This window comes from Aedes aegypti, chromosome 2 (genome assembly GCF_002204515.2).
Source record: "Aedes aegypti strain LVP_AGWG chromosome 2, AaegL5.0 Primary Assembly, whole genome shotgun sequence".
NCBI lineage: Eukaryota > Metazoa > Arthropoda > Insecta > Diptera > Culicidae > Aedes > Aedes aegypti.
Genome location: NC_035108.1, coordinates 50,675,289 through 50,700,203, shown reverse-complemented (window position 1 = coordinate 50,700,203; position 24,915 = coordinate 50,675,289). Strand labels below are relative to the sequence as shown.

Below are 24,915 nucleotides of genomic sequence, written 5' to 3'. Positions count from 1 at the left end.
TTTACGTCATGTTTTGGGCACTCTCCGTAGATTTTGTCGAGACAATCATAAAACGCATCCTTCGTGTCGTCGGGTTTATCGTTTGTCGGCGCATAGATGTTGATCAGACTGTAGTTGAAGAATTTGCCCCGTATCCTCAATACGCAGATTCGTTCATTAATTGGTTTCCACCTCATAACACGCTTCATCTGCCTCCCGATCACTATGAATCCGACGCCATGCTCTGCCTTATCGCTGCCACTATGGTAGATGTTGTATTTGAAAGCTGTGTTGGCGACGGGATCCACCGCCCTGAATTCACGTTCTCCAGTTCTAGGCCATCTTACTTCCTGAATAGCAGCCACGCTCACTCCAACCTTCTGCAATTCACGAGCCAAAAGGCTCACTCGTCCGGGTTCATTTAACGTCCTGACATTCCAGGTACCGAGTTTCCAATCATAGTCCTTATTTCGTTGCCAGGTCGGTTGCCGAAAATATCGTTCGTTATTTCTCCTTTCTCCATTTTTCGTGGTAGGTAAGAAATTCGATATGCTACCTTACCAGGGTCGCGATACCTACATCACGATGGTGGGACTGCCACCTTAGGTGTAGCTGACGTGATACAGCATTTCATACTCAGCCGCTGGATGCCAGAACAGACGCTGTTTGAGCCGCACCTCCTTGGTGGACAGACGCTCGAGACGCACCTCCTCACTCTAGCTGATGTCAGAAGGACAACAGTGCCCAGGCTGCACTACCAGCTAAGTACGCAACCCTTAGCTGGCGGTCTTTGTCATCATTTGACCCGTGGAAGCGTGAGGTAGGGGCTTGTGAGGACCAGAGCTATGTTGGACGCTCCTTCCTAATTGTCAGCTCACCATTTCACAGCCCAACAGAACTCGAGAACATGATTCCGAAAAAGTAGGTTTTAAAACTTCACTTAACCGTGACAAAAATAGATCGGAATGCACCCTTCCTTCTAAACGTGAAATTAATCATATTGGATCTGAAATGAACAATTAAATCGATGTTTTTAAGACAAAATTTAATAAGTTAAGGATGGCAGCATCTTGAAAATTTAGTGCGGAATATTCTTAGAAATTTCCTTTACAATTTTCCTTGGAATTTCTACAGAGTTTTCTTGAGAATTTCCTTACAAATTTGCTTTGGATATTCCATAGAAAATTCCTTAGAAATTTTCTACGAAATTTCCTTTTAACTTACTTTTTTCATTGCAATTTGCTTCAGGATTTGCTTTGGAATTTTCATTGTAATTTCCTTAGAAATTCCCTTTTGAATATGCTTTGGATATTTTTCAGAATTGTCGTCAGAATGTCTTTTGGAATGTGCTTCAGAATTTCTTTTAGAATTTTATTCAGTTTTTTTTAATTTTTTTTTTTCGGGATTTCCCTTATATTTTGAAAGTTTCCATCGAAGTTTCCTTTGGAATTTCTTTTGGAGCTGTGATTTTTTCTTCGAAATTTCCTTAGAAATTCCTTTTTGAATTTCATTCGGAATTTGCTTTGAATTTTTTTATGGAATTTCCTATGGAGTTTTTGGAATTTTCTTTGGAATTTTCCACGGAATTTCCTTTGGATTTTTTCAGAATTTCCTTTGGAATTTTCTACGCAATTTTCTTCAGAATTTCCTCTGAAATTTGCTTCGGAAATTCCGTTGGATTTTTTTTAGTTTCCTTCGGAATTAACTTTATTACTTCCTTCAAATTTCTCTTTGAAATTTCTTTCGGGATTTCGTTTGAAGCTTACTTCCAAATCTGTTATAGAGTTTCCTCGGAATTTCCTTTGGAATAACCTTTGGAATTTCCTATGGAGATTTCGGAATTTTATTTAGAAAATTTGATTGGAATTTTTTACGGAATTTTCCTTTGGACTGTTTAACGTAATTTTCATCGGAATTTCCGTTGAATTTTCTCGGAATTTACTTTGGAATTTCCTTCGAATTGTTTTTTCGGAATTTTCTTAGGAGTATCCTTTAAAATTCCTTTGTATTCTTCGGAACTTCATATCTCATTTACTTCAGAATTTCCTTTGGAATTTCTTCATGAATTCTGAAAGAAAGTTGCTTCAGGAAGTTATTTTGGATTTCTTTGGAATTGCTTTCGGAATTTCCTTCTTCAGTTCTTCAAAATTTTCTTCGACGTTTCCTTTAGAATTTCTTTCGGAATTTCTTCTGGAATTGCCTTCGGAATTTCCTTTGGGATTCGCTTCGGAAGTTCCTTTGAAATTTCTTATGGAATTTCCTTTGCAATTTCTTTTAGAGCTGGCTTCGGAATTTCATTTGGAATTTTCTGCGCAATTTTCGTCCGAGTTTCCCTTGAAATTTGATTTTTTTTGAAAGTTTCCATCGAATTTTCCTTTGGAATTTCTTTTGGAGCTGTGATTTTTTCTTCGAAATTTTTTTAAGGCTGAAAGCCTCTATAATAAAGAAAATCAAAATCAAATCATCTTCGAAATTTCCTTAGAAATTCCTTTTTGAATTTCATTCGGAATTTGCTTTGAATTTTTTTATGGAATTTCCTATGGAGTTTTTGGAATTTTCCACGGGATTTTCTTCGGAATTTCCTTTGGATTTTTTCGGAATTTCCTTTGGATTTTTCTACGCAATTTTCTTCAGAATTTCCTCTGAAATTTGCTTCGGAAATTCCGTTGGATTTTTTTAGTTTCCTTCGGAATTAACTTTATTACTTCCTTCAAAATTCTCTTTGAAATTTCTTTCGAAATCTCGTTTGAAGTTTACTTCCAAATTTGTTATAGAGTTTCCTCGGAATTTCCTTTGGAATAACCTTTGGAATTTACAAAGGTGATTTTGGAATTTTATTGAGAAAATTTGATTGGAATTTTTTACGGAATTTTCCTTTGGACTGTTTTACGTAATTTTCATCAGAATTTCCGTTGAATTTTCTCGGAATTTTCTTTGGAATTTCCTTCGAATTGTTTTTTCGGAATTTTCTTAGGAGTATCCTTTAAAATTCCTTTGTATTCTTCGGAACTTCATATCTCATTTACTTCAGAATTTCCTTTGGAATTTCTTCATGAATTCTGAAAGAAAGTTGCTTCAGGAAGTTATTTTGGATTTCTTTGGAATTACTTTCGGAATTTCCTTCTTCAGTTCTTCAAAATTTTCTTCGGCGTTTCCTTTGGAATTTCTTTCGGAATTTCTTCTGGAAATGCCTTCGGAATTTCCTTTGGGATTCGCTTCGGAAGTTCCTTTGAAATTTCTTATGGAATTTCCTTTGCAATTTCTTTTAGAGCTGGCTTCGGAATTTCATTTGGAATTTTCTGCGCAATTTTCGTCCGAGTTTCCCTTGAAATTTGATTTTTTTTGAAAGTTTCCATCGAATTTTCCTTTGGAATTTCTTTTGGAGCTGTGATTTTTTCTTCGAAATTTTTTTAAGGCTGAAAGCCTCAAAATCAAATCATCTTCGAAATTTCCTTAGAAATTCCTTTTTGAATTTCATTCGGAATTTGCTTTGAATTTTTTTATGGAATTTCCTATGGAGTTTTTGGAATTTTCCACGGGATTTTCTTCGGAATTTCCTTTGGATTTTTTCGGAATTTCCTTTGGATTTTTCTACGCAATTTTCTTCAGAATTTCCTCTGAAATTTGCTTCGGAAATTCCGTTGGATTTTTTTAGTTTCCTTCGGAATTAACTTTATTACTTCCTTCAAAATTCTCTTTGAAATTTCTTTCGAAATCTCGTTTGAAGTTTACTTCCAAATTTGTTATAGAGTTTCCTCGGAATTTCCTTTGGAATAACCTTTGGAATTTACAAAGGTGATTTTGGAATTTTATTGAGAAAATTTGATTGGAATTTTTTACGGAATTTTCCTTTGGACTGTTTTACGTAATTTTCATCAGAATTTCCGTTGAATTTTCTCGGAATTTTCTTTGGAATTTCCTTCGAATTGTTTTTTCGGAATTTTCTTAGGAGTATCCTTTAAAATTCCTTTGTATTCTTCGGAACTTCATATCTCATTTACTTCAGAATTTCCTTTGGAATTTCTTCATGAATTCTGAAAGAAAGTTGCTTCAGGAAGTTATTTTGGATTTCTTTGGAATTACTTTCGGAATTTCCTTCTTCAGTTCTTCAAAATTTTCTTCGGCGTTTCCTTTGGAATTTCTTTCGGAATTTCTTCTGGAAATGCCTTCGGAATTTCCTTTGGGATTCGCTTCGGAAGTTCCTTTGAAATTTCTTATGGAATTTCCTTTTCAATTTCTTTTAGAACTGGCTTCGGAATTTCATTTGGAATTTTCTGCGCAATTTTCGTCCGAATTTTCTTTGGAATTTGATTTTCTTTATGGAATATCTTTTTAATTTGCTTTGGATTTTTTTTCGGGATTTGCTTTGGAATTTTGTTTGGAATTTCTTTTGGAGCTACCTTCGGGATTTGATTTGAAATTTCCTACGTTATTTTCGTCGAAATTCACTTTGCGATTTGCTTCGGAATTTCTTCTGGAGTTTCCTTCGGAATGCCTTTTGGAACTTCATGCTAAATTTGATTCGGAATTTCATTTGGAATTTCTTTTGAAGCTTTGAAATTATTTTGGAATTTTCTTCGGAAGTACCTCTATAATTTTCGTTTCCTCTGGAATTTCCTTCGGTATTTCCTTCGGAATTTTCTCTGGAATTTCCTTCGGTACTTCCTTCGGATTTTTTTCTGGAATATCCTCTGGAATTTCCTTCGGAATTTCCTCTGCAATTTCCTTCGGAATTTCCTTTGGAATGTCCTTCCGTATTTCCCCTAGAATTTTCTTCGAAATTATCTCTGGGATTTCCTTTGGAATTTCCTCTGGAATTTCTTTCGGGATTTTCTCTGGAATTTCCTTCCGAATTTTCTCTGGAATTTCTTTCAAAATTTTCTTTAGAATTTCCTTCGGAATTACCTCTGGAATTTCCTTCGGAATCTCCTCTAGAATTTCCTGCGAAATTTCCTCTGGAATTTCCTGATAAATTTCGTCTGGAATTTCCTTCGGAATTTTCTCTGGAATTTCTTTCGGAATTTGCACTGGAATTTCCTTCGTAATTCCCTCTGGAATTTCCGTTGGAATTTCCTTTGGAATTTCCTTCCGTATTTCCTTCAGAATTTTCTCTGGAATTTCCTTTGGAATTTGCAAAACTAAATTGGAAAGGTTACTGAGGCTCAATGATTGATCTCTAAGATGAGTGCATCTGAAATCACGAAGTAGCAAGCGGATTTTGTATGAGACGAGGACTCCAAACTGGTTCAGCTTAGTGAAGTGTTGCATTCCGAATGAAAATCATGCAAAACTTTTCAAAAGGACCTTTCTAACAATAAGAGGCTTTCTAGAAAATTCATTTGTTGTTAACTTAGTTTCCTTTACATTTTTCGTCGAACATTACGCAAATATTATGTAGTAGTCCACACCATAATCTTTCGGTCTGTAGATATTAAGGTTGAAATTTTTACAATGACACCATAATTAAGGAAAGTGGACGAGACTTTTTCGAGAAATCATGGTTTTAAACTGTACGAAAAATGATGCACCCTAATGGAAAATGAGAGAAACTCCCTAATGAAATATGTTAACAGTGTCCTACGATGATGTCGCATATCAAATGGAACTAGAGGCGCATGAATTCAGAGGAATTTAAAGCCTCTCTAAACAAACATGAAGACAATGGCCTACGATTATAAAAGAGGTGTTAAAATACTAAAAGGATCAAATTCAAAATTTCCTGATTTTTTTTTTAATTTTCGGCAAACACCAATGGAAAATAATTGAGCCACCCTAATAAAATATCACGAATCTAATGAAGGAAATGCCCTACGATGGTGATAAAATACTAATGTTTTGATTATCCCATTCAAATTATGATTTTTCGACAGAAAGGCCCACCCTAATGAAAAATAAGTGAACCACCCTAATAAAATACTACATATTTAATGTAGAAAATGGCTAACGATAATGAGAGAGATGTTCTAATACTATTGTCTTCAATATTCAATTAAAATTCTATTCTTTATTTATTTTTATTTTTTTAACAAAAAGGACCACCCTAATGGAAAAAAAATGAACCACCCTAATGAAATATCACATATAATAGTCCCAAAAGGTCGATTTTTTCAAAAAAAAAATTTTCCAGATAACACCAGATCTCGACGTTTCATGCATTTCTGAGACATCTGGCATCAAAAAAATTCGATTTCGGAAATTTCATGTAAACACCCCCCCCCCCCCTTTGGAGATTTTTCATGGGTCAAAAAAGCCAAACTTTGACCGCTTTGGGGGTCCACTTAATGAAGTCCGATTGAGTTCAAATTTTGCATGGGGACTTTTTTCGAGGAGACAAAACTTTTGAGCACTACCATTTTTTGAAATTCGAAAAATCGATTTTCATTGGCACCCTACTCTATATAGCCTCCACTTTGATATCTATATGGTTTTTTTTTGGCAGTAAATACGATTTCTTCGGTGTTATATATGCATGAATAATTCAGTGCCAACTTTGATATAGCAATCAAATTGTTTGCTGGGTAACTCGGTCCATGGCTTCTTGCCTCCAGTTTCTCGATCGCCCCACACTTCCAAGATCCTGCTCTACTTGGTCAAACCACATAGCTCGTTGCGGTCCTCTTCGTCTTGTACCGGCTGGATTCGAGGTGAACACCATTTCTGTGACCATTGTTGTCTGGCATTCTAGAAACGTACCCTGCCCATCGTACCCTTCCAGCTTTGACGACTTTCTGAATACTGGGTTCATCGTAGAGTTGCGCAGGTTCGTGGTTCATTCTTCTCCTTCAAAAGCCGTTCTCACAGACTCCACCAAAGATCGTTCTAAGCACACGTCGGCCAAAAATTCTTTAACTAATCTGTGTTAGACAATATTATCATACTTACTTCGTTAAACTAAATTGATCTTTTACTTAAAATATAAGTCTAACACAGATTACTTAAATAAAAAAAAAATGAGTGCAGTCAATCATTTCATATGATTCCGTTAATATATTTTTGATTAAAAGTTTTCAAAAAGAGCACTGAAAACTAAGCTACATGACATTGTTAGTATTTTATCACGCAATACGAAAAATTTATTTTTTTTCCATACATGATAGTGTAATACATATTCGAACATTCACTTTCAACATGCTACACATCCAATGACTTCCCTCGACTCCTTCAACCAAGTCCTCATTTTCTCACCATCGTTACACCGCCCAGCAAAACACCGACTCGATAACTCAATTTGCTCCTTTCGAAACAGTTTGAAGGTTTTTGCGGTTTTCCTCCATGTCTGCTTCGTTTTGTGCTGCTGACTTTTCCGAAAACTGCAACACAAACAACATGGCCATTTGCTCACCTAGCCACCAGGTTACATATATTCTGCTTCGACCTTAGGTAAAGTAGAAAATGGAAAAAAGCTGCCCGCCGGGCATTGACTGAACTTTGGGTAGTTCTCCTGACACCGGACACCCCCCCCCCTTTTCTTTGAAGGGAAACCATCCATCTCCAGACGTAGCAGAAATTTAATTTTCACCTTGTTTAACCCTTCCAAGAGGGATGATCCCAGTTTATATATTAGCCAGTATGGAATTGAAGACGTCCAAATTGTGCCTTCAACTTTTATTTTCATTTAATTTATTTGGTAGGCCCAACCACCTGAAGGCGTTTGCTTTCAGTTGATATTTATACAACAAATATATAAGCAAACAAGTTTTGCTATATCTGAGAAATTGAAATGTCCATTATTTCAAATTTTTAAACATCTGTTTCTGGTTTTAGAACTGATGCTAAATTTTCTGAAACTATGGGTATTTCTGTTGAAACACGGCTTGGTAAATATATTTTCATAGCTGTATATTTGCCTTTTCACTAAGTAGAAAGTTAATTTGCTTCAAACGGACTTGCGGAAATTGACTCGCAATAAGTAAAAAAAATGTCATTGGTGATTTTATTTTTTTTTTATTTGATGAGTGCTTCTCAGGATATTTCTCATTTCAATACTCTGCTAGTTCTACTTGCATTTCCTCTTTTAGAAATCCTTCTACGATTAATTGGTCTAAACCAACTCCACTCACCTTTCAATCCAACTGGTTACTCACGCTGATTCTTGTTCAGATCACGTCCCTGTTACATTCCAAATATCCCACGAAGCGTTTCTCAGCTCCTATCAGCTCCACTTTCAATTTTTTTGAGCCAACTGGAATACATATAAAACAGAAATCGATAATAATCTTGAAGTAAGCATATTTTGCAAACAAAACATGATATTGACAATGTGATTGAAAATTTGTGGAACCCCAGATTAATTTGGAGAATCTACAATATCTTAACTAATTTTTAAATCTTTCTAGAGAAATTTCGTACTGAAAGGGCTAACGTAACGTATTTTTTTCTCTTTATTTTTTGCAGATCCATCGCCAGCTTGAACAAAACATCGCGGGCCGTCCGGGCGTGGTCCGACTGCACCGGCGAGCGGGACCATCTGATATTCTACGACGGCAGCACGACCAACGATCCGGTCCTGGCCAAGTACTGCGGAGGTGATTGGCTGCCGAAGGTCGTTTCCAGGTGAGTTGCGATTAGTTAATATGTGTACGGTTTTTTTTAAGGGTGCGCCGTTGTATCGCCACTTGGGTCGAAGTTGACAAGCAAACTTCGCCGAGACGAGTGAAGAAGATGCCACTCGAGTAAAAAGTTTTCCAATTTTGCCTGTAATGAGATAACTTTATCATATTCATCTAACTGTGGGAACATACTGAGCGGTTTGTTCGACTTTACTAGGCTCGTTATCGTAACGGGGGACGCTAGGATTTCCCGGTGGAAACTTTTACAGGGAAATGTTTAATCGTAAGATGCAAACAGGATGCGATTATCGGGAAAGTGCATCCGGAATCAACTTTTAACGGAAGTTTGCATGAAGCAATATGTTGGCAGGAACCCAATACAGGGTATCAATCACAATCACGGGGAACGCAAAATAAATTACATGGAACTTTAATCTTTCGAAAAACTATTCGTAAGATCCATGCAAGAAATTCTGGAGTTATTACTAGATTACTATGAATTTCATGACTTGTAAATTATGATTTGAGAATAAAAATTTTTTCGCGTTTCCCGCGTTACCTGAAGCAATGGTGATGAAAAGTTTCAATGTAATAAAATGCTTAAGCAGTACAGATCTGGGATTACATGGTCGGGGTTCTGCTAAACCGCACCAAGTGCCAAAATCTTTATTCCGAGATATTTTACTTTAAAGTCTTTTCCTGTACTAGTTTATCGCGGATGATAATTTTATTTTTTTTATTGCTCACATGCGATTAACAGTGTTCAATAAGTACACCGAGATTAAATATACTAGTAAATCATCAAAAATTAACGATGTGATTGGATTTCATTAAACAATATGAAGCACTCAGTTCACTCTGGCTGAGCAAAAATTGAAAAATATGGTTCTTGGTTCGGTATGGTTAGATGTGTTTCACAGTTTTCAACAACACAAGTAAAATTGGAGACAAATGATGTTTATCATCACCGTGCATGTTGGAATCCATGTCACAAGTGTTTATGGGAAGGATTCGTATGTATTGAATCAAGGTTCTCACGTGTTCATACATAGATCCTAATGATCGAAGAAAACCATGAATTCGCTTTGCCAAAGCGCACCAAGTTGCTCCCATTTGGTGCACCTTTGCTGATCAAGTTCACAGTACAATGCTTGAAGTGTTCACCAGGAACCACCATTTTTTCAGATGTACATTGACTTGCTGATGTTTTCCTGCAATATAAAAATAATTACAGAATCTAAAAGTTGTTTGATTTCCATCACCATCGGATAGAACATCAGAAAAAAAGTTTCATCGGGATTTGAACTCTTGCCTTCTGAGTGGTAATCTAGTGTGCTACCACTAGGTCACCTTCACTTCTTGAAGTAATGAAATAATTCACTTGAATCAAGTAATGTGCAGTTTTTCCGATGGGGTTTGATGGCGATAATGCCATTTTCTGAACAACTAAAGCGCACCAAGTCCACCTGAGTTGTTCACACAGTATCAGATTAAATTAATTCGTTTTTTTTTTATTACGGCTTCTGTGTGGTTTAATAAACATATTATATAACAAGCTAATGCAAGTATTTTCTTCATGTAAATGCCTTTACTTCATGTCTAAATGTGATTTTCAGATAAACAGTACTTACTGCGGTGTGGCTGGATAAAATTTGAAAGAAAATAGATCAACGCCACCGGAGCAATATTTAATTTTAATTAATCAATTGATGCCCAATTTCATTGGCCTCTATTTCTATGAGTTGTTTGGAATGGATAAATTGTAAAAATATAGAAGGAAGTTGAAAAAATATAGCCTAATATCTGAAAAATGAATTTTCTCTGATGACGTGCGTTGGTTTATGGTTCGCTCTGGCTGAACAAAATTGCAGTTTTTCATGTCCACCCAAAGAAAATTTTTGATCTAAGATTACAAGGGACTGTTCAAATTACTGGATATTTTTATGGTAGAAAGGTAATGATTATTTGAGTCCTCTGGTGTGAAAAAGTCAATTAGGGTAAAAATGGCACTTGGTGCGGTTTAGCAGAACCCCGACCATATCTATTAGAGAAGAAGCCTTAGGCATAACGCTACATCTTCAAATGACTATCAGTCATAAGGAAAAAAAATCCAGCATTTCTGAAGAAAATCGTTCGAGGAGTCCAGAAAAAAATGAAAAATAGGATACAGAACTACCAAACATATTTTGTGATTTTATACAAAAAAAAAACTCTTCTACACTTCAAAAGGTGGTAGGTCATATGGCATAAAGCCGTTTGGCATAAAGTCGTTTGGTATAATGGTCATTTGGCATAAAGCCTTTTGGCCTAATGGTCGTTTGGCATAATGAGTCTGAAACCAAGAATTTTTCAGGATGACATTCGTTTTAACTTTTCTATTGAATCTTTCTGATGACATCAGGCTTGTTGTGGAGTCAATTGATACAAAATGACACTTTCTTCAACAATCATATGTTCTTGCATAAACTAAAGCATATTAGGAAAGTTATTGCCAATAGTATTTTCTTATATAAGGTACCGTGGGGTAAGTGGATACAGAAAAATCAATAGTCAACTTCATTGTTATGTACAGTTAACGTTAATAATGTTAATCAAACTTTTTTCTGTGGATGAGAAGTGAGGGACTAATATACTTCAAATCACCATTTATTTTGATTTTTTGATTGTAATGTAATGAGTATGAGGAACTTGAAAATTTGCGCCAAATGATCCACTTGCCCCACCATGGTGGGGTAAGTGGATCACCAATAAAAAAAATCAATTCTCAAAACAAATGTGGTGTAATTATGTATAGTATGAATGACATTACTCTTGTTCTTGTTATTAGTGCTATTTATGTTACATTTTGATACCTTTAAAATTAAAAAGTAACTTTATTTTACCAAAATATTATGAAAAATATTTAAACGTTAGTTTACACTAATTCGAACAAAACAAAAATATTGTAATTAGAGTAATTTGGAGAAAAATCATCCATTTAATGCTCATAAGTTGTACAGAAGTATTGTAGGATTATTCCTAACAATGTTTATGAAAAACATTCATTATTTAAAAAATATTAGTTACATTTACTTTTGATCAATCTTTTTATTCTATTAATTAATTTAGTTGTTCCATCTGTCTAGAACAATTAATATGGTCAAATAAGGTTCCTTAATATGCTTTCAATTGAAAAAAATGTATTCTTTGCTTTTTTTGCAATTAAACAAAAGATATACCACAAAAAGTTTTGTTTGAATTTTGCAATATTCATTCTTTTATATTATTTATACCAGAAAGATTGATATACCTTTTAGGTGAATTAATTCAAATTTTCTATGGCCACTTTGACAAATTTAAGCTAGGAATGGACAAAGTTAAAGGAAAACAACATTTGCTGATATTGTAACTTATTTAATTTCTTGTAAGTAGTCTGCCAACAAATGATAATAATACTTGATCCACTTACCCCACCCCATGAAGAAGTAGGGGTAAGTGTACCATGTCCAATATATCTGTATTTATTTATAAAATGTGTTGAAAAAACTAATAGTATTCGATTTCGATATGTGGCAGGTACGAAGATACTTTATGCCCTGGGAAGTCGAGAAAATTTCCAATCCGAAAAGATCCTCGACCGGTGGGATTCGAACCCACATGTTTGGTCTTGCTGATTACCGCTACGGCTAACTGGCTGATTAATAGTGCAAATAAAAAATAATAATGTAATTCCCTTCGTAAAATTTAAACAGAATATGATATTTTATTATGTTATTGATTCTTTAATATGTTTTTTTTTTCCTGTGTTGGGTGTATAATCACTGCGACCATTTGTTTGATCTATTGTGATACACCACCCATTTTAATGTATAACCGTATTCAAGGTGATAGATTACTATGATTAGTTATCCTCAACTCATGATTTCGGTATTTTCAAAATGGGGAATAATATGTCGTATAAACCGAACTACTTTGAATGGAGCTAAGGAAATAATATGGTTAAATTCAACCCGTGGTGGGTTCATCCCCGAAGTATATTATTATTTTAACGAAAATATAACTCATTTTGTTATTTTCAATAATTGAATTAAACCACAATTTGTTGTTTTCTTTACATGTATAAAAGCGCACCTTGCCTTCTGGTTTTTTATAACACATTGTGTTATAATTTTGTTTTGAATCAAAACAAATTTGACACAGTCTTTGTCATTAAAAGTGTTTTTGTTTAAATCATGTTACAATTTCCTCCATCAAAAAAGTGCTTCTAACCAAAATGATCCAAAACTTGTGATTTGTAACAAATCTTGATACAATTATGATACAATGTTGTTGTTATCCATTAATGGAGTATTATCCATTTAGAGGAAACCATGAAAAAATGGTATTTGCTTTGAAGAAATCATTGCAAGCATTACTGGGAATATCCACGACGTGATGTCTTTGTCTTTTCGTCTTGAATTTAGGAACTTCAAGACTGAATTTCGAAGAAATCTTAAGATATTTTTCGGAAATATTTTACTATAATTCTCAAAGAAATTTGTGAAAGATTTTTACAAAAACAGCAATAAAATTATATGTATTCTTGTAAAAATATCTAAACGAACTGCAGTGGACACTTCGAAGATAATCGAAAAATCACCTAAAAAAACAGGAAGAAATGTTGAAGTATTTAAAGGAGTATAGGGTGTCCCAGAGAGTATGGGCACGACTTTGATAACGAGAATCACAATATTTTTCCAAACAAATAAATAGTTTTATATATCTGTATTTTATCTTTGGGCAATCTTAACGCTGCCTGTAAAAATTTTGTTCGATAAAAAAAACATTTACATTGATTTTTTTTTTTGATTTAAGGTAAACAATTCTTATCTAGCCAGCACAGGCCCTTCTTTTGTCTTTTGTTGGAACATAACTAGTAATGAATATTTTTATCAATATCTTTCAATATGGTGAGTTCAAGTGCCTTGTATCTTAGATGTTCCACAAGAGTTTTGTTGAAAATTTTATTTGGCTTTGCTAGAAAACATCTGACAATATAGCTTAGCTTAGCTTAGCTTAGCTTAGACTGACTACACATATCAATGGTTGCTATTCCGTGATTGACCGAAGTCAGTGAAAATGCACAAAGAATCAACTAGAAGTTCAGCTGGGATAGGCCATAATCTTCTTCAGTGTGCATAATTCAGTGCCTCTATTTATACAAGGTCAATAACGGCGCCGGCCACGTCCTTGCAGTCAGGTGGGATTGAGGGAAGGAATGTTAGTGTGTAACCTTTGCTATTTGGAGACCGTGTTTGCCTCTGCATCTCCACAAAGGTTACTGGGAGGGATGTTTGTTAATGGGGAGGATCGTTGGGTCAAAGGATTCACTTTGATAAGCGATTAGACCATGATAAACAATGATTTGTGAGATATATACATGCTTATACGTAAATATAATTGTTCATATAATTTCTATGTAGAGGAAAATTATGCCGACACTTGAGGTGACGAACCATTCAAAGTTTGTTGAACAAATACCTAAATGTAACATTCCTACAGCTGTCAGTACGAAAGCATGTGTTATTATATTTTACTCATTTGAAAAGAAACAAAAGACTCAATTGGTTGGGACATCATAGAACACTCTTATTCTTATGCCGACACTTACAGTGGCGAACCATCCAAAGTTTGTTGAATAAAGTGGACCTTTCGCAAGTCTACACTTGTAGTGTCGAACCATTCAAAGTTTTTTTAATTACAAAAATAAAGGTATATAAGGGGTGTTCTGAAAAAAAAAAAAAAATGTTAAACATAAATAAATCATGAATCAGAGTTTGTGTCGACACTCACAGTGACGAACCATCCATAGTTTGTTGAAACATCATATTTACATCCCACCATTGTAACGATTAAATGTGCAGTCATACATATTTTATAGATTAGAAATAGTAGCATGAAACGAGCTCACCAATTGATCCGTTATCCTTGACTGAGCGGCCACAATCCATTTTCAGCTTCACTCGTTTGCTCGGCTAGCACCCAGAAAAAAAAAAAAAAAAAAAAAAAAAAAAAAAAAAAAAAAAAAAAAAAAAAAAAAAAAAAAAAAAAAAAAAAAAGGCGCGCGACTCGAAAAAAAAACACGGACGACAGCTCGGGCTTTCTTGACGCACTGCCCAGGAGCAAGCGTCAAAGTCGTCGAAAGATCAAAAAGAACGAACCGATCGCGGCACTTTTTAACTTACTCCAACCGAACTCCCCGATCACGCCACTTTTTCACTTACGAGACCGACGCGCGACATGTTTGATCCTGCCCTCGTCGCTCGCTCCGGCAAAAGCAAGCGTCAAGGTCGAAAGATCAAACAGAACTAACCGATCGCGGCACTTTTTCACTTACTCCAACCGAACTCCCCGATCACGCCACTTTTTCACTTACTAGACCGACGCGCGACATGTTTGATCCTGCCCTCGTCGCTCGCTCCGGCAAAAGCAAGCATCAAGGTCGAAAGATCAAACAGAACTAACCGATCGCGGCACTTTTTCACTCACTCCAACCGAACTTCCCGATCACGCCACTTTTTCACTTACGAGACCGACGCGCGACATGTTTGATCCTGCCCTCGTCGCTCGCTCCGGCAAAAGCAAGCGTCAAGGTCGAAAGATCAAACAGAACTAACCGATCGCGGCACTTTTTCACTTACTCCAACCGAACTTCCCGATCACGCCACTTTTTCACTTACGAGACCGACGCGCGACATGTTTGATTCTGCCCTTGTCGCTCGCTCCGGCAAAAGCAAGCATCAAGGTCGAAAGATCAAACAGAACTAATCGATCGCGGCACTTTTTTACTTACTCCAACCGAACTCCTCGATCACGCCACTTTTTCACTTACTAGACCGACGCGCGACATGTTTGATCCTGCCCTCGTCGCTCGCTCCGGCAAAAGCAAGCATCAAGGTCGAAAGATCAAACAGAACTAACCGATCGCGGCACTTTTTCACTCACTCCAACCGAACTTCCCGATCACGCCACTTTTTCACTTACGAGACCGACGCGCGACATGTTTGATCCTGCCCTCGTCGCTCGCTCCGGCAAAAGCAAGCGTCAAGGTCGAAAGATCAAACAGAACTCTTGGCTTTGCTAGAAAACATCTGACAATATAAGAGAAGAACTAGCTTATATGCTAAAATTCTCGTTAATAAAGAAATAAAAAAAAATCTGACAATATGGTAGAATTCTAAAAAGCGCTAGTTATTCTCTCCACATAAGATAACTTCAAGAAATAATAGGTTCTCAGGTATTTTCAACATGAAGAAAAATAATTCATTTTAAATTTACTTATGTCAAATATCTATACTTTTGGATAGGCAACAAAAATTTTAGAGTTTCCCATGTTTTTACGGATATACAAAAACTTGGCTTTGACCCTTCAAAAATCGACCACAGCCGAAACCGGATTTTTAGTTTCTCTTCAAATTTCATATACTTCACTTTATAATTTCCAATAAAATAAGTGATAGTCTGATCATTTATCGTATCGGCAATGAATGAGATTTTTATTGTACGTACTTTATGACCTAGCTCTAATTTCGTATAATAAAGTCGCTCAAATATAATGCGTTTTGTGCAAAAATGGTAGCTTCCAGAAATGTAACACCATCAACAAACAGGTAGTGAATGAATAAACGAACTGCAACGTGATTATTAGACTGATGCAAATTTTAAAGTTTTTGCTCCCCTATGCTTAAACGATGTCAATTATGATGAAAACGATCCTCCCAAAATTTGAAGAGATTCGGAAGAAATTTGGCTGTGCACACGCTATTTGAAGTTTATATAGAAATTACTATGGAAAATGCAAATCTTTTGTGTTCAGTCCTCTAACTGCTCCTCATAATATTCTATGGAAAAGTGAACACACTCATCTCATGTGAAAACTTCCCAGCTACAACTTTGCCGAAGACCACATTTCGATTGGACTTAAGGATAATTTGTTATTATTAATAACAAAGTCTGAATCATGCTGAGATGATCATTCAATTACTTTCAGAGCAACACTGCTTTTTTGCTGTAGAACATATAAGCCTGTATTACTTTGATCTATTAATTCCGCCAGGAGTGGTGTTACCTGCCGAACAGTTGGTGAAGCATGCTACATGCAAACCAACTTTATAATGATGAATAACAATTTATCCTGACGTTCAATCAAAAAGTGGTCTTCGGCAAAGTTGTAGCTGGGAGGATTTCACATTAGAAGAAATGGTTCACTTTTCCATAACATTTTATGACGAAGATATAGAGGGCTGAACACTAAAGTTTGGCGTTTTCCACAGTAATCTCCATATAAACTTCAAATGGCGTGTGCACAGTCAAATTTCTTCCGAATCACTTCAAACTTTAAGAGGATGCTATTTTCCATAAATAAAATCGTTTAAGCATAGGGGAGCTAAAATTTCAAAATTTGCATCACTTTAGTGATTATGTTTAGTAAATTCTGCAATGGTCATGAAACTTGTAAATTCTAATCCGGAAGATTTATCTTTGTAATAGATGGCAAAGGGATGGAATGTGCACTGTGCATTTGCCCAATGAAAACCCTGAATGGCATCTTGGATAACAAAAGAATATTTTTATAAATCACATATGTTTATGCACTCAATAGTTTTCTTGCTGTTCTGCAATGAAATTATGCGGCGATAGCTTGTATAGTTTATCTACTAAAGTGTCAACAAACTTCTGAGTATCTAATTCAACCAGGGCCATAACAAAACGATCTGCTTGGCGCCACTATTTGAATTGCAAGGATTGAATATGATTGTTACAAAGAAGTGTAATTAGTTCCGAAGTCAATGTTTCTTCACCCGAGCAGTGATCGCAATTGTGTAACCAACAGTTTTCTTCAGGGTTCTGATAAAGAATCTTTAAAAATAGATCTTGATTAGAATGAATACTACTTTGAAGCATTTTTTTTTACTTTTTAGAGTTTGGAAAATCAGTTTGACATTTTGATGCGAAATGCAAACACAAACAGTATGCGTAACACTCGTACTGGCTAAAATACACACAGATAAAAATATTGAAATTTCAATGTAGCGTAATTAGAGAAAGATAGTAAAAGCAAACCAAATTTATCTACTGTTACAGCATCATGTTCAATTTTCAACTTAAGATGCTTGAATGTTATATGATCGCGTAAATTTAAAGTAAATTCGATTGGAAAATAAGCGATTTGTCGTTGAAATTTCATTTTATTTTGATGCTCCAAATATGTGCATGAAAATAAATTGAAATTTACAACATATTTTTAGCTGTTCAGTGTTTAGGCCAATTGCTAGCAAACATTGAGTCCCCAATTTTAATTAAAGGAAATTGCTTTTTGAATGTGGCGTATGCCTCTTGTAAATTACAAAGAACTAGTCTACGTTGTACGTAAACTTTACCATCTTCGACAGATTTAATTATGTAGTACCGTTTTCCGGGACATGCTCGGCTAATCTCATCGCTTTCTTAGAACTGTCTGACCAGCGTATCCGCGTCAATTATGGTTGGCATAACTTTAGTTACACATCATTCTATGTGACTCAATTTATTCGTATAGAATGCACGGAAAGCTAATATCTACTTAGCCTCAACTTTTGGCTATATACGCACTTGGTAAGACTTTTAAGGCTTTCTGCGATTCAAAATGCGATGCCACAAAGTTTTAATGAAAAAAAAAATTGTCTCAAACACAATACCTTGGGATTAGGAATCGGACACCTTACTACTGCTGAATCAAGTGACATTTATCAATTTAATTGTGTTGGAAAATTGTGCGATTCTAATTTTGACTTACGAATATGTCATTTTGGACGCACATTCTTATACAATAAGTGGTTCACTGGGAGTTTTCAAAGGAATTCATGAAGACACTCGTTGCGTTGTGTTTCAAGGTTTCGTGGCCATGCGGTTGGCGTTTTCAGGCATTTATCCGAATCGTGTCAAAGACAGGAATTAATTTATGAGAACATTGAGAAATCTCACATTTGCTCACATGCTCTCTGTAACAATCATGATTAATCATCATCAGCTACAGCTTCGATTTGACTGGGGGATGATATGTTTGGGGATTGTTTATCATATCAGTAACATAAAACATCACCCCAAAGGTAAATAAGGGAGAACAATGAAGTTTATCATCGATATATCTTTGGGGCTCTCGTTCGCTGCTCTTAGTTATAAAGCTTGTTACAACTTGCGAAACATTGCCGATCATGGACTGATACATATGGATTGTTTTTATTCGCTTACTTTGATCTTGATTCAAAATAAAATGATACCGAATTCTACAATGCCTGATCAAGGAGTTAGAGGCACCACTGACGAGGGTGCGTAATCAAAACATACAGTAGGTAATAGGCTTGATTGGCAATCTGCTTCTTTAGATTCGTGTGCCTTGTAGTGATACGAGAGATGATGGACGGGAGAAATTTTTTTTCTGAGAATCTCACAACACTGATAAGAGTGACGAAGTCGCTTCTAGGTTTTGTCCTTTAGACGAATATCATTTAGAATATTTCAGATTCCGATGGATTTTTCGGCCGAAAAAAAAAGTAGCACTATGTTAATCTGCCGTACTGTCCAAACGGAGGAATCTTTAAACAATCAGAGTGCGTTAAGTTTAAATTTTGAAGAAAATGTCTTAGATTTACTGAAATTAAGTTACTACTTTAAAATTCAGAACATAATGTTAGAAAAACCTGTTATTCTACAAAAAAAAACCTTGCGTTTTTCTCCTATTTCTTATTAACTTTTATTCAAAAGGCTTATGATACGGGCAACTCCATTGTTGCAAAATCGTCGATAGTATTTCCAAGTCTATAAATTGCAAAACGCGCACCCTAGCCTCAACCAATTTGCTTGGCATTCGAAAAACTCTCCCGATCCACAACCGCCAATTGAGGGAACGGAAAAAAAAACGAATGACACAGAATGGGGAAACCGAACGACACAAGTTGTTATCACATAATTTTCCACGTTTTCCTGTCGCTTCTGTATCGAGCTTCCGAAAACTTCCCAACAATAGCATTCCCGGGCGTCGTCGTCGGCTGCGCAGTTACCACCTCGAGTTGCACATTATGAAACTTCTTGGCCACAGTGTATATATTCTACCCCCTCCCTTCCAACATCGCCTCGCCGGTGGCTTTCGCTCTGGATTGTTGCCGGTGGTGTGAAAATTATAATTAATTTAATTTGTATTCCATTCCGACGGAATTTGTGGAAGCGTGCAAAGTGCGGCCAAAAGTTTTTCCTATTCTTGAGTTCGTTCGGCAACAACAATGGGATGGTGGAAATCTAAACCAGTGGAGCTGAAGCGATTCTGAACGGTCTGATTTAGCATCTTAGTTGAACCGCTTTAAATGATTTGGATAATTTTAACCATATGAATCTTTGGTTTTGGAAGGTTACTATTTGAATCACTCTGATGATTGCGAGGGTGGTCTCCGATCGGTTTAACTGAGATAAGTTGTGAAAATATGATTTTTAGTAATAATTGGTGAGCTCGTTTTATGCTTTTATGAAATTTTAAAATAAAATATTGAAGGATCATTCTCATAAAAAAAACAAACTAAGTTATCGTTTCCTCGGAGTATACGCTGTACTAATAGACTAGCTGTTGCAATACCAGGAAGAAAGCTCTACAGAGAATTCAAACTGATTTTTTTGAAATTGATATGGTACCTTGATATGGTACTAATGGGTTACATAGAATATCCAGTGTTGAAATATTGGAACAATTGTTGAATAAAATTATTGATAATTCTAGAAAATAATCGTTTCGATCTTCTGTTTCAATGATCTCAAGCACAGTTTAGTATAACTCAGCGTTTCCTTCTCTCATTCAATTCCAGGGGTCCCGAGATGTTGATAGCGTTCCATTCGAGTCCGTTCTCGGCACCGCTGCAGTCCGGCCAGTCCAACCGGGGCTTCGAGCTGGACGTGGACATTCTGTTTGCCGATTCGGACTCGTACGACTTCGCCCAGGGAAGCCGGTGCGAGTTTCACATCAATGCGTCCAGTCCAGGTGAGTTTCGGGGGGAAAAGTGTCTCTGGGGAGCAATAACGGGTTAAAAACTGTATGGAAACTATGCATAAATTGATTACATCTGCCCAAAGGTTCTTAGCTAAATTGATAAAAATTCTCTAGATAGAACTTCATTGACAGGTTTCATATGTAACTGCAAATAACAGAATAGCCAATTAATCAGAATAATCAGTTCTCCACTTATGGAAGTGAGTTCATCACTTGAAAAAAAAAGAAAAAAAATTGCACAAACACTTTTATTTACATTTTAATTTGGTTAACAATTTCATTATCAAACACAAGCACTTTTTATAAAAAACCTCACTGTCCTAGATCTAAACTATTACTGACTGATTTTCCCTAAATTGTAGAATGATAGTGTGGCAGGTTGGGACATAACTCTTCTCTTATAGTGACTTTTAATATTTTGGATAACCTCGATATTTTTTGTCAAACATGATATAATACATGGTCACTGTTCTTTTTCTTCATTTTCCTTTTATTTAGGATCTTCCTAAGCCTAATAGTAACATCCGCAATAACCAAGCAAAACCTTTCTAAATGTATCTATGTTCAATTCTCTGTCGGTTCAAGATCATTTTGTAATGGAAATCTCTTTGGCTTCCCTAGACATGGAGTGTCATCGAACCTGTCACACGTTATACCTACCTTGATACCTTGATGGCTACAGCGTAGCGTCACGCCATTGTCGGGCGTATTGTAGAGCTCCTTCTTCGTCGGTTTTAGGCGAAACTTCTCCAGTTGCCCCGAACGTTTAGAGTCGCCAGGTTCTCTTCCACTGCGTACAGCCAGCGTATTCGTGGTCTTCCCCGAAGCCACCGACCTCTCCCTGGTTCCCTGCTGAATATTATATTCGCAATTCTTTCTTCCGAAATTCGCACTAAGTGACTAGCCCACTGAAGTATGCCGTATTTTACACGCTTGATAGTATTCGCATCTTTGTACACTTAGTACAACTCGTGATTCATGCGTCTGCGCCACACACCATTTTCGAGTTTCCCACCGAGTATTGTCCGCAGCACTTTACGCTCAAAAACACCGAAAGCTTTTCAGTCTGCCACTTTCAACGTTCACACTTCGTGCCCGTAGAGGGCTACCGGAAGAATCAATTTTCTATACAGGGCGAATTTTCTTTCCGTTTGTAAGCTGCGGGACCTAAGGTGGTCCGTAAAAGGCCTTATTCGCAGCAACAACACGTCTTTACTTCGCGGGAAACGTCGTTGTCACATGTCACAAGTGTTGCAAAGTAAACAAATTCTTCAACAACTTCAAACACATCCCCATCGAATACTACCTCAGCACCTACACCACCATGCCTGACTATAGCTCTACCTGCAACCATGTACTTCCTTTTTGGTAGAATTAATGGTCAGGTCTATCCTCGCTGTCTCCCTCTTTAGAGGCACGAAGGCCTCTTCCACTGACCTGCAATCGATTCCAATTAGGGCTATATCGTCCGCAAAGCCAAGGAGCATGTGCGATCTTGTGATAATAGTGCCATTTGTCTGCACGCCAGATCTCCTAATAGCACCCTCGAGTGCAATGTTAAAAGTAAATTCGAAAGTGCGTCTCCCTGCTTCAACCCGTAAAACGTCACGAACGAGCTTGACAACTCGTCTGCGAACCGAACACTTGATTTCGAATCATCCAGCGTAGCACGTATCAGCCTAACTAGTTTCGCCGGAAAACCATGTTCAGACATTGTCTGCCACAGCTCATTTCTTTTCACTGAGTCGTACGCCGCCTTGAAATCAATAAACAGGTGGTGAGTCTGCAAGTTGTACTCCCGGAATTTATCTAGGATCAATCGCAAGTTAAACATCTGGTCCGTTGACGAACGGCCCTCACAAAAACCAGCTTGGTATTCACCGACGAAGGACTCCTCGAGTGGTCTCAGTCTGTTAAACAGGATGCGCGACAGAATTTGGTACGCCGAATTCAGAAGGGTTATTCCTTTGGTACACTCCAGTCGGTGCCCTTTCTTGTAGATTGGGCGTATGAGGTCATCCAAACAGCCGGTGGGCAATTCTTCGTCCTCCCATACTTTCAGAAGTACTCGGTGGATCGACTGGTAAAGCTGCTCGCTTCCGTGCTTGAGAAGCTCGACCGGGATCTCGTCCTTCCCAGCAGCTTTACAGTTCTTCAGCTCGCTAACAGCCTGATTAACCTCTCCTATGGTCGGTAGGTTCACAGCTTGATAGTCATCATCAATGTTTATCTTGTTTCTTGCTACATTTCCATTTTTACCTTTCGACAATTGCTGAAAGTTCTCCTTCCACCTGGTAGCTTCCGCCGTTTTATCGGTCAGCAAATTTTATTCTCGATCATTGCACATGGCGGGCACTGGTACGGTATTGTGCCGCGCACCATAGACCGTTGCATAGAATCTCTGTATATCGTTCCGGTTCATGCTTTCTTGAGCTTCAGCTACCACACTTTCTTCGTGCTGCCTTTTCTTTCTGCGGTGGATCCACTTTTCCTCGGCTTTCGCTGCCCTGTACCGCTCTCTGTTCTGTCGGGTACCGACAACAAGCATACGGTTTCTGGCGACATTCTTCATATCTGTCACTCTTCATCGAACCAGTCGTTTCGTCTTCGTTTTCGTTAACCAGTGCCAATCACTTCCTGCGCCGTTGTTGTCACAGCTTCGTGGATAGGGTCCCACAGGCTGTCGACGTCTCCAGCAACGTTGCTTCTTCCCAACTGCTCGTCTAGTTGCTGACGGTACTGCGCAGCTACCCCATCAGTCGACAAGCGTTGTATATTGGAGCGCAGCGTTCTGTTTGTTGTGGAACTCGTGACGCTGGATAACCGCGCCCGAATTTTAGCTACAACGAGATAATGATCCGAGTCGAAATTAGAGCCTCGGAAGGTCCTGACATCCATGACATCTGAGAAATGTCGCCCATCAACCAGCACGTGGTCTATTTGGGAGCAGGCATCGCCAATCGGGTGTCGCCAGGTGTGTTCGCGGATATTCTTTCGTGCGGAATAGGTACTGTTGATTGCATCCCTCTAGCATTTTCGTCGCCGATGATTATCTTGACTTCTTGTTTTAGGCACTCTCCGTAGGCTTTATCCAGGCTCTCATAGAACTCATCCTTCATGTCATCGGGCTTATCGTTCGTTGGCGCATATGTTCTGATCAGGCTGTAGTTGAAGAACTTGCTTTTCATTCTCAACACACAGATTCGATCGCTTACCGGTTTCCACCGAATAATTCGCTTCATCTGCTTTCCAATCACTATGAAGCCTACTCCACGTTCTGCTCTGTCGCCGCCGCTGTAGTAGATGTGGTACTTGAATGAAGTGTTGGCGATGGGGTCCACCCCTCGGAATTCACGTTCTCCGGTTCTCGGCCAGCGTATTTCCTGGATAGCTGCCACGTTCACGCTGACATTCCGCAGTTCACGAGCCAGGAGCCCAGCATGCACGGGTTCATTCAAAGTTCTCACGTTCCAAGATCCAACTTTCCAATCGTTGTCCTTTATTCGTTGCCGGCTCTGTTGCCGTAAAATCAATCCGTTTGCTCTACTTTTGCCTTTCTTGGTTGGTGAAGAGTCTTCAATAGGCCACCTAACCAGGATTGCGCTACCTACATCATGCTAGAGGGGCTGCCTCCTCGGTGCTGACACGATACAGCGTTGTCCGTTTGTGCTTTACATGATGACCTCGGTCATAGCCATCACAACCATCCACCTTTATCAGGGCTTTGGACCTGTAGCTCTGGTTCTCAATAGTTTCAAGCAGGGACGAAAAAAATCATGCTCACTATACTCAATTCACTGAATTTAAACCACCATCAAAGTAGCCGCACCACCACCAATATGATTATACCAATGGACCAATGCACGGGTTCACTATTTGACGTTTTAACGGTGCCGTGTTATTTATGTGACCATGGAAACTAGTGAATTCGGCACCGCTCAAACGTCAAATTAGTGAACTCGTGCATCGGTCCATGGAGATGGCAAAATAGTAGATGGACAAAACAAACAACGATGCCCATATGTCGTTGGTGTTTTTGATTATCAGAAGCAGAAGAGTGTCAGTTTTAGAAAATCGATTATCAATGAGGTTCAAATTAATTAAAAAATATGCTGCTATAGGGTAAATTATGTATTTTGGACAGGCTAAGGATATGTCTGGAAACGGCGATCGATTAACTGCCTTAGATACTAATATTTTACTATGTTATGATACTTATATGCTTAATGTATCATTGTTTTCTGAGTTTCTGGAGAGAAAAAGCTTACAAACTGTAGCAATAGGTGCCAAAATAGCGTTTTTTAATTGCCTGTCTGTTATACATTTCGGACAACAAATATACATTTTGAACACCCT

General features: G+C 37.4%; 1 protein-coding gene across 1 annotated transcript in view; it reads left to right on the top strand.

The window, feature by feature from the left end:
• Nucleotides 1–24,915, top strand: part of LOC5563894 — a 569,696-nt gene that overhangs the window by 533,643 nt on the left and 11,138 nt on the right. Inside the window, exons 9-10 of the mRNA XM_021840824.1 lie at nucleotides 8,374–8,532; nucleotides 20,378–20,550. Coding sequence (XP_021696516.1) covers nucleotides 8,374–8,532; nucleotides 20,378–20,550 — 332 coding nt within the window. The remainder of the gene's footprint in view (nucleotides 1–8,373; nucleotides 8,533–20,377; nucleotides 20,551–24,915) is intronic.